General features: G+C 55.2%; 1 protein-coding gene and 1 long non-coding RNA gene across 6 annotated transcripts in view; both read left to right on the top strand.

Moving 5' to 3' along the window:
* Nucleotides 1-16,084, top strand: part of AKAP13 (A-kinase anchoring protein 13) — a 149,397-nt gene that overhangs the window by 130,385 nt on the left and 2,928 nt on the right. For all 5 annotated transcript variants that reach the window (XM_045572005.1, XM_045572006.1, XM_045572004.1 and 2 more), the window contains 18 exons: nt 356-423; nt 998-1,064; nt 2,618-2,753; nt 3,568-3,680; nt 4,317-4,469; nt 5,020-5,270; nt 5,750-5,875; nt 5,965-6,082; nt 7,194-7,442; nt 9,767-9,843; nt 10,888-11,069; nt 11,187-11,269; nt 11,665-11,859; nt 12,453-12,614; nt 12,964-13,034; nt 13,500-13,544; nt 14,441-14,491; nt 15,323-15,772. In XM_045572005.1, the coding sequence (XP_045427961.1) occupies nt 356-423; nt 998-1,064; nt 2,618-2,753; nt 3,568-3,680; nt 4,317-4,469; nt 5,020-5,270; nt 5,750-5,875; nt 5,965-6,082; nt 7,194-7,442; nt 9,767-9,843; nt 10,888-11,069; nt 11,187-11,269; nt 11,665-11,859; nt 12,453-12,614; nt 12,964-13,034; nt 13,500-13,544; nt 14,441-14,491; nt 15,323-15,772 (2,597 nt within the window). The remainder of the gene's footprint in view (nt 1-355; nt 424-997; nt 1,065-2,617; nt 2,754-3,567; nt 3,681-4,316; nt 4,470-5,019; nt 5,271-5,749; nt 5,876-5,964; nt 6,083-7,193; nt 7,443-9,766; nt 9,844-10,887; nt 11,070-11,186; nt 11,270-11,664; nt 11,860-12,452; nt 12,615-12,963; nt 13,035-13,499; nt 13,545-14,440; nt 14,492-15,322; nt 15,773-16,084) is intronic.
* On the top strand, nt 7,876-9,085 carry LOC118704302. Its single transcript, XR_004983372.2, has 2 exons — nt 7,876-8,853; nt 9,051-9,085. It is a non-coding gene; the product is annotated as an uncharacterized LOC118704302 (long non-coding RNA).

Raw genomic sequence — 16,084 nt, 5'->3', positions numbered from 1 at the left:
CACGCTGCCTTCGACACAGTCACACATTCCCAGCCCCTTTGACGGGGTTCACTTAGGAGTTTCCTCGTGACTCAGGGCGGCGTATCGATGGCAGACACTCAGTTTTAGTCCTGGGAGCCGTTCTGCTTCCTGCCTGAGCTCCCAGGCTGTGAGCCCTCGTGAATCAGAAACCACATCTGCTCTTGCCTCTCCCCGCCCCCGGGTGACATCACACCCGCCTGGGAGAAGGCCCGCGTCCCGTCACTCCGTTCGCCTTGTGAGCCCGGCACCCGGAGCTCCCGCTGCTGGGCCCGCTCGGACCCGGGGCCCGGTGTGCTCTGTGAGTGACCCCTGTGGGTTTCTGCTTCCTTTCCAGACTGCAGTGCCTTTGTCCACAAAAGCTGCCGAGAAAGCCTGGCCTCCTGTGCGAAGGTCAAGATGAAGGTAAGACCTCTCTCAGAGCCGATCAGGTCTCCGAGCCTGGAGGGGAGGTGCTGGGGGTTTGTTTATTTTCCTGGTGTCATCCTCTCCTCATCATCACTCCACACACACCCCACCACCACCCGCCTCCCTGCCCCATCCCATCCGTATGTACAAGCTAAGTTTGGTACCAACTCTGAGACCAAAATAACCCCCCACACAAATGTTTTCCTCTTAAGTAATTCATTCTCTTTCCAATGACCATACTTGGGAATTTCTGGCTTTTGGAAAAGGCAGTGTTTTCAGGACTTGTTCATGTAGATACGTTTCTCGGGGTTCTCTTTGTGTCGCTGTTAGAGTGACTTTCTCCTTAGCTACGTCTGCAGACCTGCTCTGCTGTTCGCTTACGGCTTCCTCATGCAGGACCCCGGGGAGGAGGTGGGGTTGGGGGACAGCCCGGGACCCGGATGCGGATAACATTGTCGAGGACACAGCGGGGAAGGCAGAGCAGCTGGCCGTCTTTCTGCTGTGGCGTCTGGAAAGGTGACAGGAGGTGGAGAGAAAATGCCACCTTCACGGGTCTCCTCTCTCCTTCCAGCAGCCCAAGGGGAGCCTCCAGGCGCACGACACATCGTCCCTGCCCACGGTCATCATGAGGAGCAAGCGTAAGTAGCTACCCACCTCTCGTGATGTGGATCCTTCACATCCATCTTTCTCTCCTCTCTCCCTACTCCTCCCTCCCTTCCACGCTCTCTAAAATCAGCAGAGGGAGTCTCCGTCACTGAGGATTAAAAAGCAAGCAAGCAAACAACAGAGCTGAAGTAAAATTGTGTCTGTGGCAAACTGTGGTGGCCCTCCTCTCCTCTCCTCCTCCTCCTCCTCCTCCTCCTCCTCCTCCTCCTCCTCCTCCTCTCCTCCTCCTCCTCCTCCTCTCCTCCTCCTCCTCCTCCTCCTCCTCTCCTCCTCCTCCTCCTCCTCCTCCTCCTCCTCTCCTCCTCCTCCTCCCTCTCCTCCCCTTGCTCCTCCTCCTTCCCCTCCTCTCCTTCCTCCTCCCCCTCCTCCCCTTCCCCCTCCTCCTCCTCCCCCTCCCCCTCCTCCTCCTCCTTCCCCTCCTCCTCCTCTTCTTCCTCCTCCCTTATTTATTTCAGAGAGGAGGAGAGAGTTAGAAGCATCAGTGATGAGAGCGAATCATCCCTTTTTTTTTTTTTTTAATTAATATTTACTTTTCACTTGCGGTTGGTGTACAGTGTTATCACAGCTCCCACTTCCAGTCTCCATCCCCTTTCTCCCCTTTCTCATTCCTTTCCCTCCCGGCTGCCGGCTGTAGTGTGTCCAATGTGCGTCCTCCGATCTGTCGTGTGTAAGACTGCTGCGTGGTGTTCTCCCGTAAACATTCACCACGTTTTAACTGCCAGCTCCCCCAAACCTGGCTGGCTGAGTTTCCAGCTGCTGCCATAAATGAAGCAGTAATGATGCCATCCTAATGGGCTCTGTGGGAACCTGTGTTCCGCTTACCCCTCAGGCAGTGTTTTTCAGCTGCAGTTTCTGGATTAATTAGAAGCACAGATTCTTGGACCCTACCCAGACCTACTGAGTCAGAAATTCCAGAGGTTTAGCCCAGTGATCTGTGTTTCTTTTTTTTGTTTTTGTTTTTAAAATATATTTATTGATTTCAGAGAGTAAGGAGAGAGAGAGAGAGAGAGAGAGAGAGAGATCAATGATGAGAGAAAATTATTGATTGGCTGCATCCTACACAGCCCCCACTGGAGAACAAGCCCGCAACCCAGGCGTGCCCCGACCGGGAATCGAACCAGCAACCTCCTGGTTCCTGGGCTGATGCTCAACTCCGGCCAGGCCATAATTTATTAATTGACCTTTTTTTGATATTCATTTGTATCATTTCCAATCTTTTATCAATAATGTTGCGTTGGATAACTTCGGAGATGTGTCATTTCAAACACAAACAAGTTTATCTTCCGGAATAAACATATCCTGAAATAGAATTATTAGATCAAAGTGCAGAGGCTTATGTAGTTTTAATAGAAATTGCCAAATTGTCCTCCCTGGAGTTTTTTACTCATTTTCTCCCCCACTCCCCCACCTAGGGCAAGTTGGCTGCCAAGCTGTGCACTTCTCTTCTCTGTGGCCGTAGCCCGATGAGTCAGTCCTGGTGGGCAGGAGCCGGGACGCTCAGTTGGTGTCTTCTCTCCCTTCACAGCCTCCCAGCCCAAGGAGCGCCCTCGGTCCGCCGTCCTCCTGGCTGACGAGGCCACTGCCGCCCCCATGTTCTCCAACAGACGCTCCCAGCAGTGCGTGTCGCTGTCCAAAAGCGTCTCCATACAGAACATCGCCGGGTGAGTGGGGTTCAGGGACAACACGGTGACGTCAGGTGACAAGGGCACAGTCGTATCATTTGACAGAAGGATTCTTGGTGATGGGTGTGGATTGCACAGAGTGACTCCGAGGAGGAGGAGGAGGAGGAGGAGGAGGATTACGTGTGATCACTGCTCTGGCCACAGTTTGTGACAAGGGTCCCCTTTAAGCCCCCTAATCAGGCCAGGTGTCCTGTGCTTCTGTGTATCATCACCCTGCTTCTCAGCCCCCGAGTTCTGAAAGGGTGGTTTCCAGTCAAAACGAGAAGTAGGAATAGGCAGAGAGGTGATTTCATCCTGAATTAGGGGTGCCAATCACTTGTGTCACATCACAGACGTTTACTGCACCTGCTGTGCTAGCTGGCGAGTTGGGAGTCAAGAGAGCAAAAAAGAATAACCCATGTCATCCCAATAAATTTAATGAAAAATATTTTTAAAAATTTAAAAAGAATCCAGTGTGTTGTAAGAGCTCAGTCTGTAATTGGGGAACAGGAGGAAAAAGGCAGTGGTTAGACTGTGAGTTTCCAACAGAAATTTCTCCTAGAATGTGTATACAGTTTGTGTTGGGGGCAGTGTTCTCCTTCTTTTAACGATCATTTTAAGAAAACCCAAGGCTCAAAAAGTTCAAGTTTGCAGTGGCGTCAAGTGCTTTAGCTTGGGTTAGTAGTTCTGTTCCTGGGTCCCTGTGTAAAACTTTGTCCGGGGTCGTGTAGCCCATCGGGCAGAGTTCACTCAGGGGAGAACGCAAGCCACGGCTCATCACAGTGTATATGACGCGCTGCTCTTTTGTCCCCAGCGTCGGCAATGACGAGAACATATCCAACACCTGGAAGTTCCTGTCGCACTCAACGGACTCCCTGAATAAGATCGTCAAGGTCAACGAGTCCACGGAGTCCCTGACGGACGAGGGTAAGAGGAAGCTGCGGCCTGCACTCGCTTTCCGTAGACGCGGTGCCGCTGCTCCGCCCAGAATGGAGGCGTCGGTGGGATCCTGCGCCTGCCTCCTCCTCATTCCCGTGAAGATTGTCTCAGTCGTCTCTAAAACACCCAGTGTTTTGTGATAAATTGGCAATCAGTCCTGCCCACTTGTTCGATAGCTGTCCATTGAAAGATGTCCTCGCGTTTAACACGAACATATTCTAGCACAAAAGCTCTCTCTCTCTGCCACTCTCCCGCCCCAGCCCTTAAGTTCTAGCTCTCTCCGCTCAGTGGTAAGCCTACTTTCTGTCTTAAATCAGCCAAGTGGTCAGGTCCCATTCAGTTCCCACTTCACGTAGCAATCGTGTCTGAATGACAGTTGGTTTGTGTGATGCTCACCATTCCAGCAGCCTTAGCGAGAGCCCTGTGCTCCCAAACAGGTAGTGGGTCCGTTCTCACACTGGAAGGCGGTTCTGGGACACACACACACACACACACACACACACACACACACCCCGGTTAATGCGGAGTCTGCAGCCAGGGCAGTGGTCACACCCGGGAAAGGCACCCGGGCTTCTGGGAGGTCCCAGAGGCAGGGCCCTGATGCTGGCTCGTTGCTGTCTTGAGGAGTAGGCACAGACATGAACGAGGGGCAGCTGATGGGCGACTTTGAGAGCGAGTCCAAGCAGCTGGAGGCCGAGTCCTGGAGCCGCGTGGTGGACAGCAAGTTCCTGAAGCAGCAGAAGAAGGACGTGGTCAAGCGGCAGGAGGTGATCTACGGTGAGGCCCTCCCCCCGGCCCCGTGGCGCCGGCTGGGCCTGTGCCCCTGGGCCGTGAGAGTCCGTTCTCATCGGCAGCATCTCAAGAGATTTTCCTCCAAAACTTGGAGCTATAGAGACATGATCTTCCTTCCTCCCTACCGCTTTTCCACCCTCTAAAGCTGTTTTCTCTCGTCTCATTGGCCGTTTTATTCAATGTGAGCGCTTATTCTCGCCACAGGCCGAACGAGAAGTCCCCGGCGGTGTTCTGCCTCCGCCGCACAGGGGATGGCCACCATTTCCTGTTTCTAGGAAATAGGAACACGGTGCATTATGAAAGGTTTCAGTTCCAGTGAAGGCTGATTGGGAAAGCGGGTGACGGGGCCTCCAGCACCTGCTGCGGGCCCCAGGGGAGCTGGAGGAGGAGGAGGGGGGGAGCACTGTAGGAAAGGCTGCTACTGGCTGAGGCTTACTATGTAACGTGGCTCTGACAGCCTGAGACCCCGGGGGCTGGGAGGAGGGCCCTGCAGCGGCGCCCCCTGACCCCTGACCCCCGACCCCTGTCCCGGCAGAGCTGATGCAGACGGAGCTGCACCACATCCGCACGCTCAAGATCATGAGCGACGTGTACAGCCGGGGCATGATGACCGAGCTGCTGTTTGAGCAGCAGATGGTGGAGAAGCTATTCCCCTGCCTGGACGAGCTCATCAGCATCCACAGCCAGTTCTTCCAGAGAATCCTGGAGCGCAAGAAGGAGTCCCTGGTGGACAGGAGCGAGAGGAACTTCCTCATCCGCAGGATGGGCGACGTGCTGGTGAACCAGGTGAGGGTGGGGCGGCCTGGGGCTCGGCGGCCGGGGCCCCGGCCTCCCGGCTTAGCGTCTGTTAACTTCGTTTCTCTCTCCGAGCCTCAGTTTCCTTTTCTGAAAATGAGGTCAGTGGCTTTTCTCTCCTAATACATTTTTTTAAAATATATTATTGATTTTTTATAGAGAGGAAGGGAGAGGGATAGAGTTAGAAACATCAATGAGAGAGAATCATCAATCAGCTGCCTCTTGCACACCTCCTACCGGGGATGTGCCCGCAGCCAAGGTACGTGCCCTTGACCGGAATGGAACCTGGGACCTTCCAGTCCGCAGGCTGACGCTCTATCCACTGAGCCACACCGGTTTTGGCACCCCTTTTAACCCTTCAGGGCGCTTTATGAGGAGGTATCTTGGGTCCTGCACACAGACTGGCAGCTGGGTACAAAACGCTGGTCCAGAGGGTCACGGCCTAACCCCGCTCTCCTTCCTCCGCGCAGTTCTCCGGGGAGAACGCCGAGCGCCTGAAGAAGACCTACGGCAAGTTCTGCGGGCAGCACAACCAGTCCGTGAACTACTTCAAGGACCTCCACACCAAGGACAAGCGCTTCCAGGCCTTCGTGAAGGTAGTGCCGGCCGCACCCACCCCCGGCCCCGTCCCTCCCCGGCGCCCGCCGGCGGCAGCGGGCATTGACCCTCTCCTGCTCTCCTGCAGAAGAAGATGAGCAGCGCGGTGGTGAGGCGGCTGGGCATCCCCGAGTGCATCCTGCTGGTCACGCAGCGGATCACCAAGTACCCGGTGCTGTTCCAGAGGCTCCTGCAGTGCACCAAGGGTGAGCACCCCGGCCCCGCACAGCACCGGGGCCAGAGAGCCGTGGAGAAGGGCGGTCCTGCTTTAGGCGCCTAAAGGGGTCCCGGGTTTCTATCTCCAGAACCGTGGTGTTTTAATAAACACGTGAAGCATTCGCCCTGGCCAGGCTGGCTCCGTGGCTAGGGTCCCAGGCTCCATTCTGCTCAAGGGCTTGTACCTCAGTTGCAGGCTCCATCTGTGGCCCTGGTAGGGCGCATGTGGAGGCAACCTGTTGATGTGTCTCTCTCTCTCTCACATCCATGTTTCTCTCTCTGTCTCTCTCCCCCACTCTCTAAAACTCAATGGAAGAATATCCTCCAGTGAGGGTGAACAAAAACTTGAAACATTATGTCAGCAGACGTAGGGTGGATCAGAGTAAGAAGGAAAGGAACCACTTTTTGATCCCATCAAGCGTCCAGTGACCTGGGCTTATCCTCCCTCCCTTTTCTCTGTCTGTCTGTCTGTCTGTCTGTCTCTCTGGAGCATGCGGACACTTTTACCTCCTCTTCTGCCTCTCAAGGCTCATATCCCTCCCCCTGGCCCTCTCCCCCAGATTCCAAAGGCCCTTCTGTAACTTGTTTCCTTGAGCCCATGTCTTCTAGGCTCACTTCTACCTCCGTGACTTCCTAACTAAACTTTCATAGTCTGGGGGAAAGAGTGCCGTGATCTGAATGGCTTCTCCCTGTCTCGGGGCGGGGATAGTTTCTGCCAATTCCTCCCGTAAGCGCTGGGACCGCTGTCCTTCTCACGCACACGGGCTGCCAGTCTCTGGCTAATCCTGCGCGTAGGCCGTTATGTGAAAGAGGAGCTGGCACAGACAAGTAAGACAAGTTGCTCCTCTTCCTCCCTAAAAACAGTTTGGCTCCTCCTACTCGAGAACGTAGCATATCATTGTATGCTTCCTCTCCCACTGCAAACGTCTAGCTTTGCTTAGATTCAAACGTGTGCCCAAGAGCGGGCTGGGCACACGACCTTGGACAGACTGGCATCGCTCCGACAGCGTGCCCACGGGGAGGAGGCTGAGGGAGGAGGGCAGGGCCCCCCCCCCCTTGTCTGAAAGGCGCCCTGGAAAACCATTCTGCTTTCCTCCTCAGACAACGAGGCGGAGCAGGAGGACCTGGCTCAGTCCCTGAGCCTCGTGAAAGACGTGATCGGAGCCGTGGACAGCAAGGTGGCGAGCTACGAGAAGAAAGTGCGCCTGAACGAGATCTACACGAAGACGGACAGCAAGTCGATCATGAGGATGAAGAGCGGCCAGATGTTCGCCAAGGAGGACCTGAAGCGGAAGAAGCTGGTGCGGGACGGGAGCGTGTTTCTGAAGAATGCCGCGGGCAGGTTGAAAGGTGGGCTTCGCGTGTTCTCTCTCCCTCTCTCTCTCTCTCTCTCTCTCTCTCTCTCTCTCTCGCTCTGAGCAGGTGCCAGGGGACAGCGGGCAAAACCCCCCAAGCATTTTTGTTAAAAACTCACCACCGGGATTTTCTGAGGGAGCACATATCCAAACATCATGCAGGAACAACCATCATTTAACCGTTCTTAATCTTGTATGCAAAAGGTCTGGTTCGAGGTAGCTTATAAAAATCATGCAAACACACCAAATCTAGCCCTTGGCTCGGTGGATAGAACGTCAGCCTGCGGACCAAAGGGTCCCGGGTTCAATTCCGGTCAAGGGCGCGTACCTCCGCTGCAAGCTCCTCCCTGGCCCAGGCCCTGGTCGGGGCCGGGCAGAAGGCAACCAATCGATGTGTTTCCCTCACATTGATGTTTCTCTCTTGTCTTTCTCGCTCCCTCCTACTCTCTCTGAAAATCAATGGAAAAATATCCTCAGGTGAGGATTAATTTAAAAAAAAAAAAAATGCAGCAGGTTTCTAGGGAAATGTAGTGGGGACACTGGAAAAGAAGATTTCAGGAGACAAAGCAAGGGGTGAGGTTGGCATGCGGGTGTTGAAGACGGTGCATGTCCCTTTAAGAGGAGGACAACAGCCCAACTGGCCTGGCCGGGGCCGTCTGCACTGCCCTCTCCGGCTGTCTCTGAGCTGCTGGCCGGTCAGAAGCACTTGCCCCCATCCCCTTTGCGGCCTGGATTTTCCAGAGCTGCAGCCGCCCGGAGCTGGCTCCTTACTCTTTCCTTTCCAAAGCCCTCCATCCACTCCCCGAACAACAACTAATGGGTCCCAGCTGTTGGCATGCAGCTGTGGTCCAGCCCACGGCGGAGCAATAGGTTTTCTGACCCGAAAGGCCGCCAGTGCAGACAGAGGTTGGTGTTGAGTCATTCTCACCCCGCGTGAACCCATGCCAGGAACAGCCCGTCCTGTGTGGGTGCCCGCTGAAGTGAGGGGTTTTCTCTGGGCTGCTGACACTGAGCACGTAAACCTCAGGATCCGCCGAGGGTGAAACGTGTGTTTGAGTACTTTTTCTTTCTTCTTTGGCAGGCAGGCACCTGAGTGACTTAAAAGCAAACTTAAAAGAACAAGGCAGTGGGTGGAAAAGGACTGTCACCCGGGCTGGAAAGCTGGCCTTCTCTAGCAGGGAGGCGGCATCCTTCCGTTTTCTCCCCGGCTGTGCGGTGACCGCCCGGAAGGGGGTCTTGCTGCGGCAGCAGCGGCAGGAGGGGGCTGTGCATGTCAGTGCCCTTCTCCCCAAGGAATCAGGGTCCCCTTTCCAGAGAGGATGCCCAGGAGATGGCTCACTGCAGAGATGTCTCACTTTACCCTTAAGGCAGTAATGCAGGGTGTCATCTGTGCGCCTACAGCACATGTGTCAAACACAAGGCCCGCGGGCCAAATCCGTCCCGCCAGGCCTTGCAATGTGGCCCGCACCGCGCTGTCATCACTGCACTCCGCTGCGTTTCCATCACAATGACAGTTTATGACTGTTCAGTAAACCATTCGGCCCGAGATTTAGGCTGGATTTTAGATTTTGGCCCCTTCTCTGATTGAGTTCGACACCCCTAGCCTACAGGGTTACATCAAGAGTTTGTGTCCTTTAATAGATAGATTGATTGATTGATAGATAGATAAGGTTATATCAGGAGTTTGTGTCCTTTAAAATATATTGAATTTAGAGAGTAAGGGAGAGGGAGAGAGAGAGAGAGAAACATCAATGATGAGAATCATGGATTGGCCGCCTCCTGCACGCCCTCTACTGGGGATCATGCTTGCAACCGAGGCATGTGCCCTTACCGGGAATCGAACCTCGACCTCTTGGTTCATTGGTTATTGCTCAGCCACTGAGCCACGCTGGCCAGGCTGTGCCCTTGTGATTCCTAGATCCAGCTAGAGATGTTCATGTGTTACTTGAGGAGCAGAAGAGGCTGTTGCCATGGCACTGAGAGGCTGAGGTGGACTCGACACCGAGCCTGCGAGCTCACACCTGCCTGTGAGGTCAGAGAGTGTGTGCTTACACTCGGATGGTTTTCTGCATCACCTTTGGCAGCCGTCCTCGCTGCGATCCCACGCCTTTCCCATCCCTCTAATCAGGAGGTGGGAACTCTGCGACCGGGGCTGCTTTGTGGAAGAGGTTGCTGTCTAACATCTGTTCAGTCCCGCTCTCCAATTATATTCCTCAAGTATTTTATTCTTCACATCTTGGTCTTTGCAGAACTAAATAAGTGCCGTTCCTGAGCTTCCCTGATCAATAGCCGTTGTTCTCTTCTCTCCCCCCACTGCAGAGGTCCAGGCGGTTCTGCTGACGGACATTTTAGTTTTCCTTCAAGAAAAGGACCAGAAGTATGTCTTTGCATCATTGGTAAGCTCAATGATTCCCCTCTTCTGTTTGTAATTAACAGCAGTGTTCAGGACAGTTTAGGGTAAATTGAACATAAATACTGAATTGAAATATCCCAGGCTCTCAGAATCAATCATTTCAGGACAAATTTGTCTGGATCATTTCTTATATAACAACAATTTTCTATCCCTCTCCCAAACTCCCCCATGCCCCCAAATATATATATATATATGTGTGTGTGTGTGTGTGTGTATATATATATATATGTGTTTTTTTCCCCCTGTTTCTTTACAATCCTTTTGAGAGCCTTGAACATTTGGTCACTGGAGTACTTCTCACCTATTGTGCTAATTTATAATATTGCTAGCCAGATTCTGAGAGGAACGTGGAAGGATTCCTCATGTAGAAAACATGACTCAACCCTGCATAGCCTTAAATTGTCATTCCCTCTGTGGAGCTTTTTTTTTGTTTGATAAAATGCAAGTGAAATAATGAGATATTTATCTATGTCCTACAAATACCATTGTTGAATCATGTGCTTTAAAAAGGCATCTTGCCTGGCTGGTGTGGCTCTGGTTGAGCACCTGCGTGCAAACCAGGAGGTCATGGTTCCATTCCAGGTCAGGGCATGTGCCTAGGTTGCTAACTCCATCCCCAGTAGGGGGTGTGCAGGAGGCAGCTGATCAGTGATTCTCAAAATTGATGTTTCTCTGGAATCAATTAAAAAAAAAAAAAGAAAAAGAAAAAAAGAAAAAGGCATCCGGTCTCATCTGAGATTGAAGTTGTCCCTAAGAGTTAGTCCAGTGGTCGGCAAACTCATTAGTCCACAGAGCCAAGTATCAACAGGACGATTGACATTTCTTTGGAGAGCCCCATTTTTTGAACTTAAACTTCTTCTAACGCCATGTCTTCAACGCAGACTCGCCCAGGCCGTGGTATTCTGTGGAAGAGCCACCCTCCAGGGACCAAAGAGTCGCCTGTGGCTCTCGAGCCGCTGTTTGCCAACCGCTGGGTTAAACTCTTGTGAACATTGCTTACATTTTATCCCCCCGCCCCGCCTTCCAGGACCAGAAGTCCACGGTGATCTCCCTGAAGAAGCTGATAGTGCGGGAGGTGGCCCACGAGGAAAAGGGGCTCTTCCTCATCAGCATGGGCATGAAGGACCCCGAGATGGTGGAGGTCCACGCCAGCTCCAAGGAGGAGCGCAACAGCTGGATCCAGATCATCCAGGACACCATCAACGCCCTGTAAGCCCCCGCCGCCCGCCGCCCGGGCCTCCCGCTTTCCCAACGGCCCGCCAGCCCCAGGGGGAACCCACGTCTTAGGAATCTTTCCTCTCTCTCGTTTTATGTCGGTCTGATTAGGAACAGAGACGAAGATGAGGGCATTCCCAGCGAGAACGAGGAAGAAAAGAAAATGCTGGACACCAAAACCCGGGAGCTAAAAGGTAAAGCTGCTGGAAGCGGCCTGAGACCTGTCTGTGGGGTCCTCCCGGGATGGAGGAGTCTCTGCTGGAAGGGATGACGTAAAAGACCACCTTTATGACCTTGGAGTGAGTGGATGTAGTGATGGCAGAAGCTGAGGAGCAAGCGGGACGTGTGGGCGTGGAAAAGGGCGCTGGCTTGTGATGTCAGAAACCCCCGTGTTTGCCTAGGAAGACCAGGGGAGGTGACTAGACAGAAATTACAGAGGGAAAAGATTCAGTCTCCAGGGTGAAAATGAAAGGGGGAGAAGCTATGTTCTCTGCTGTCCCATAAGCTACCACAAGGTGGCGCTCGTGTCTTAGTCACCGCATCATAACTGAGGGATCAAACCACCGGTCCTTTTCTCCGCCCGCCTCAGAACAACTCCAGCTGAAGGACCAGCAGATCCTGCACCTCCTGGAAGAGAAGGAGGGGATCTTCCGGGACATGACGGAGTGCAGCACCCCCTTGCCGGAGGAGTGCTCCCCGACCGTCAGCCCTCGAACCCTCTTCCGCTCCAACACAGAGGAGGCGCTCAAGGGAGGACCTCTGATGAAAAGTGCAATAAATGAGGGTAATCTACGTTCAGTGTGCTCCTTCTCTCCCCAGTGTGGCTTATACAGCGTTACTTTTTATTGTTACACAGCGCACAGTTACAGAAAACAACCCCACACAAATACTTCACTTTAGTGAGCTACCGGGTGAGCATCTTAAAAAAAAAAGATGTTGCCTCCCGTATGCTTCCCAACCTGGAATCAAGCCTGCAACCTGGCTATGTGCCCTGACTGGGAGTCGAACCCACAACCTCTTGATGAATGGCACAGTGCTCCAACCAACTGAGCCACACGGTCAGGGCCATTTAGCACCTTGTAGCCACTGCCCACGTCCAGAAATAAACTGTGGCCCGTCACCCAGCAGCCCTTCTCCATCAGAGCCGGCTCCCTCCCTTCCTCTAAAAAGAGAGGTACTGTCACCCTTACGATGATCACTGACATTTCTTCATGGTTTATGGCCAAGGACTCTCCGTAGACACTACTGCTCAGGATTGCTCCCGTGTTTTTACGTGTAAGGTTTCACATACAGCCCCTCCCATCACCCTTTTCCACACAGTTTATTCTGGAAAAGTCTGAGCCTTTAACGCGGGCTTTGCATGTCTCTCCTTTCCAGTGGAGCTCCTTCAGGGTTTGGTGAGTGGCAGCCTGGGGGCCCCCCTCGGACAGACGGGGAGCAGCCCTGTGGGGCAGGAGGGCCCCGTGAGCCCCGTCTCCTTGCCCCGGAGAGCAGAGACCTTCGGGGGATTCGACAGCCATCAGATGAATGCTTCAAAAGGTGAGTGAGCGTGTGAGTGAGGGTGTGCTTTACGGGCAGCCCTGGGCTAGCGCACAGCCACCTGTCTCAGCCATCCGTGATGTCTCAGGGTCAGGTTCACGTCGAATAATGAAGGGATCCTGGGTCTCAGCTGGGCTGCAGCCAGAGGCATACACTCTCGCCTTTCCATTTGCTTCCGGGTCTGCGGCGTCAGAAGGAAGGGTATTAGGATCCCTTGGCTGCCTCCAGGCGGCCTCCTGGTCTCTGTCCTTAGTGGGGTTCAGGAATAGCGTACCCCTAAGCCGTGCATGTTGTTCCTTTCCTGGCTGATCTGCCTCTCAGCTGAGAGAACACCTGCCTGTTCGTTTAGGAGGAGACAAGGAGGAGGCAGAGGACGGCCAGGATCTGCGGCGCACCGAGTCGGACAGCGGGCTGAAAAAGGCACGTCTTCCCACATGCGCACCCCGCCTCCCGGGCACCCACTCTGGCATCAGGGCCTTTGACATCCGCCCCCTTTGGTCTCTCGTTTTGGATCCCCGACCCGCTGCTTTTGTTTCCCACTGATTCAAAGGGGAAAGTACACGTTTAAGCACGCGATCCTCTTAGGAGTGCCCCTACCCCTTGGCAGTGATGCCTCCCGGCTCAGAGCTCCATGTTTATACTCATGGCTCAGCCCGGCCCTGCAGGACCAGTTCTGGGGAGAGGTGTGTGTACGTGGCCCGGACCAACATGGGCTCCCGACAAGCCCGAGTAGCAAGCAGCTCAGCCTGGGACATTCATTTCCCCGCACGAGAGGCTGAGGGGGAACAGGACAGGAGGGTAGTGTGACCCAGACATGCCCCGGGTGGGATTCCTGCCCCCGGACCCTCTGCTTTTACATGTTAAACTCTGGCTTTTGTTTCTTAGGGCGGGAATACTAACCTGGCGTTTGTGCTGAAAAGAAACAATGAGGTAAGGGCCTTGTGACTTCGCTGTCATTGCTCCGATAGGAGTACTTGCCCTCGTTTTGCTGGTGAGCAGCCTGGCCCTGGGCTGGGCTGTCAGGCCGGCACCCGCGTCACGTGGCTGTGTGCCGAAGGCTTGCCTGTTCTCTTAGAGCCCTGTTATGGCTCCTATACCCTTGACATTTTAATCTGTTTGAATGTTTTTTTTGTGCGAGCCAGGGTTCAACTTAATTTTTTTCCCAAAGATCTAGCTGATTTTCTCAGAACAACTCATTGTGTATTCTTTCCCATTCATTTACAAATGCCTCTATACCATATACTAAATTCTTACGGTTGGCTTTGTGACTCTCTGTCCTGTTAGATCGATAGGTGTGTCATTTCTGTGGCGCTCGCTTTTATTTATTTTTTAATGTTTTATTGATTTTTTTTTTTTTTTTTTTTTTTTTTTTACAGAGAGGAAGGGAAAGGGATAGAGAGCTAGAAACATCGATGAGAGAGAAACATCGATCAGCTGCCTCCTGCACACCTCCTACTGGGGATGTGCCCGTAACCAAGGTCCATGCCCCTGACCGGAATCCAACCTGGGACCCTTCAGTCCACAGGCCGATGCTCTATCCACTGAGCCAAACCGGTTAGGGTTTTAAATACCCGGAGCTTCATAATAGCTTTTACTGTGCTCCGAGGCCCCGCCTACACTCTGATCCTTGGTTGGTGGTGGTTTTCTTGGCTACCTGAACCCGCTTCTTCTCTTCGGTGCTTTCAGCGTGAAGGTCTTCGGTTGGGATGCAGGCGCCTTGCTGTGCGAGGGGAGGTTGTGGGTCAGCTGGCCGGCGGGCCGGGGGCCGGGGGGCCCGGGGGCCAGGGGCGGGCTCCGTCCTGACGGAGTCTCCGGTGTCCCTGCAGCAGGTGGTCCAGAGCATCATTCACCTCCACGAGCTCCTCAGCATGTTGCAGGTACGCGCCTCCGCCCCCGCCCTGCACGCACTGCCTTCTGGGAAAACAGGAAGGGGGGGATGGGGTGGCCGGGGTGCTTGGGTTCTAGGTTACCTGTGTGTCAGTGGGGTCTAGAGAAGGGGCCCTCGTGGTGAGGAAAGGCTGGGACGCAGCCGGTGGGTTTGGTCAGCCTTCTCAGTCTGGAGGGGCCGAGGCGGCAGGAGCACTGGGGGGCCTGGGAGGCCGCCCCACGAAGTGCAGGGGGCGCTGCCCGCACAGGCCGCTTCACTCCCCTCGGGCCTGAGCGTGATGAGCGTGTCCCTGGCCCTCGTCGCTCAGGGGTATAGCACGGCCCTCCCAAACACCTACTTACTCTTTTTAATATTGATGTGAGAGGAACACATCGATTGGTTGCCTCCTGCATGTGCCCTGACCGGGGAGGAGCCTGCAACCTAGGTGCATGCCCTTGTCCGGAATCGAGAACCCAGGACGCTTCGGTCTGCAGGCCAGCAGCTCTATCCACCGAGCCACACTGGCCAGGGGCCCAGACCACCTCCTCTTGAGTGCTTTCTGGGAACCTCCTGCCATTCCGCTCCCTCCCGTTCTCGAAAATCTACCCAGTCCCATCCTCCCTGGCTCCCATCCCGGGCAGTGCCCCTGACTGTGGGCAGCACGGGCCAAGATCGACACCGTTGGTTTCCCTGGTGGATGCGCTCGCCCCCCCCCCCCGCCCCCCCAGCTCTCCCAGAGGGTGTTCCCAGGCCAGCTCCATCGTGAGGGCAGAGTATCCAGTCTGGTGCCCGGTGCCCCCTGACCAGGCCCTCACCCTCCTGCCCCTCCCGGCGCCCGCAGGGCGTGGTGCTGCAGCAGGACAGCTACATCGAGGACCAGAAGCTGCTGCTGAGCGAGCGGGCGCTGGCCCGCAGCGCATCCCGGCCCAGCTCGCTGGTGGAGCAGGAGAAGCAGCGCAGCCTGGAGCGGCAGCGCCAGGACCTGGCGGACCTGCAGCGGCAGCAGGCGCAGCACCTGGAGGAGCGGCGGCGGCGGGAGCGCGAGTGGGAGGCGCGGGAGCGGGCGCTGCAGGAGCGGGAGGCCCGGCTGGCGCAGCGCGAGGAGGAGGCGCGGCGGGGCCGGCAGGACCTGGAGCGGGACCGGGAGGCGCTGCTGCAGAAGCGGGGCGCCTACCAGCACGACCTGGAGCGGCTGCGCGCCGCCCAGAGGCAGCTGGAGCGGGAGCAGGAGCAGCTGAGGCGCGACGCCGAGCGGCTGGGCCAGAGGCAGCCAGACCGCGATGCCTGCCAGGTGAGGGGCGGCGTGAGGGCCTATGTGCTCGGCACCGGGAGGCAGGAGGCAAGGGGAAGGCGGGACAGGGGGGCCAGCCGGCTGGGACTTCGGAGCAGCCCCCCCCCCCCCCCCCCGCTCCATCCCATGGAGAAGTCAGAGCGGCCCTGGCCGGTGTGGGTCAGTGGTCAGAGCGCCGGCCTGTGGATCAGAGGGTCTCAGGTTCAATTCCCGGTCAAAGGCACCCACCTGGGTTGCGGATTCCGTCTCTCACACGTCGATGTTCTCTTCTCTCTCTCTCTCTCTCTCTTCTCCTCTCCCCCCTCTCCCCTC

Source organism: Pipistrellus kuhlii, unplaced genomic scaffold (assembly GCF_014108245.1).
Source record: "Pipistrellus kuhlii isolate mPipKuh1 unplaced genomic scaffold, mPipKuh1.p scaffold_m20_p_42, whole genome shotgun sequence".
NCBI lineage: Eukaryota > Metazoa > Chordata > Mammalia > Chiroptera > Vespertilionidae > Pipistrellus > Pipistrellus kuhlii.
The sequence above is the reverse complement of the archived record's forward strand: the minus strand, read 5'-3'. Positions and strand labels throughout refer to the sequence as shown.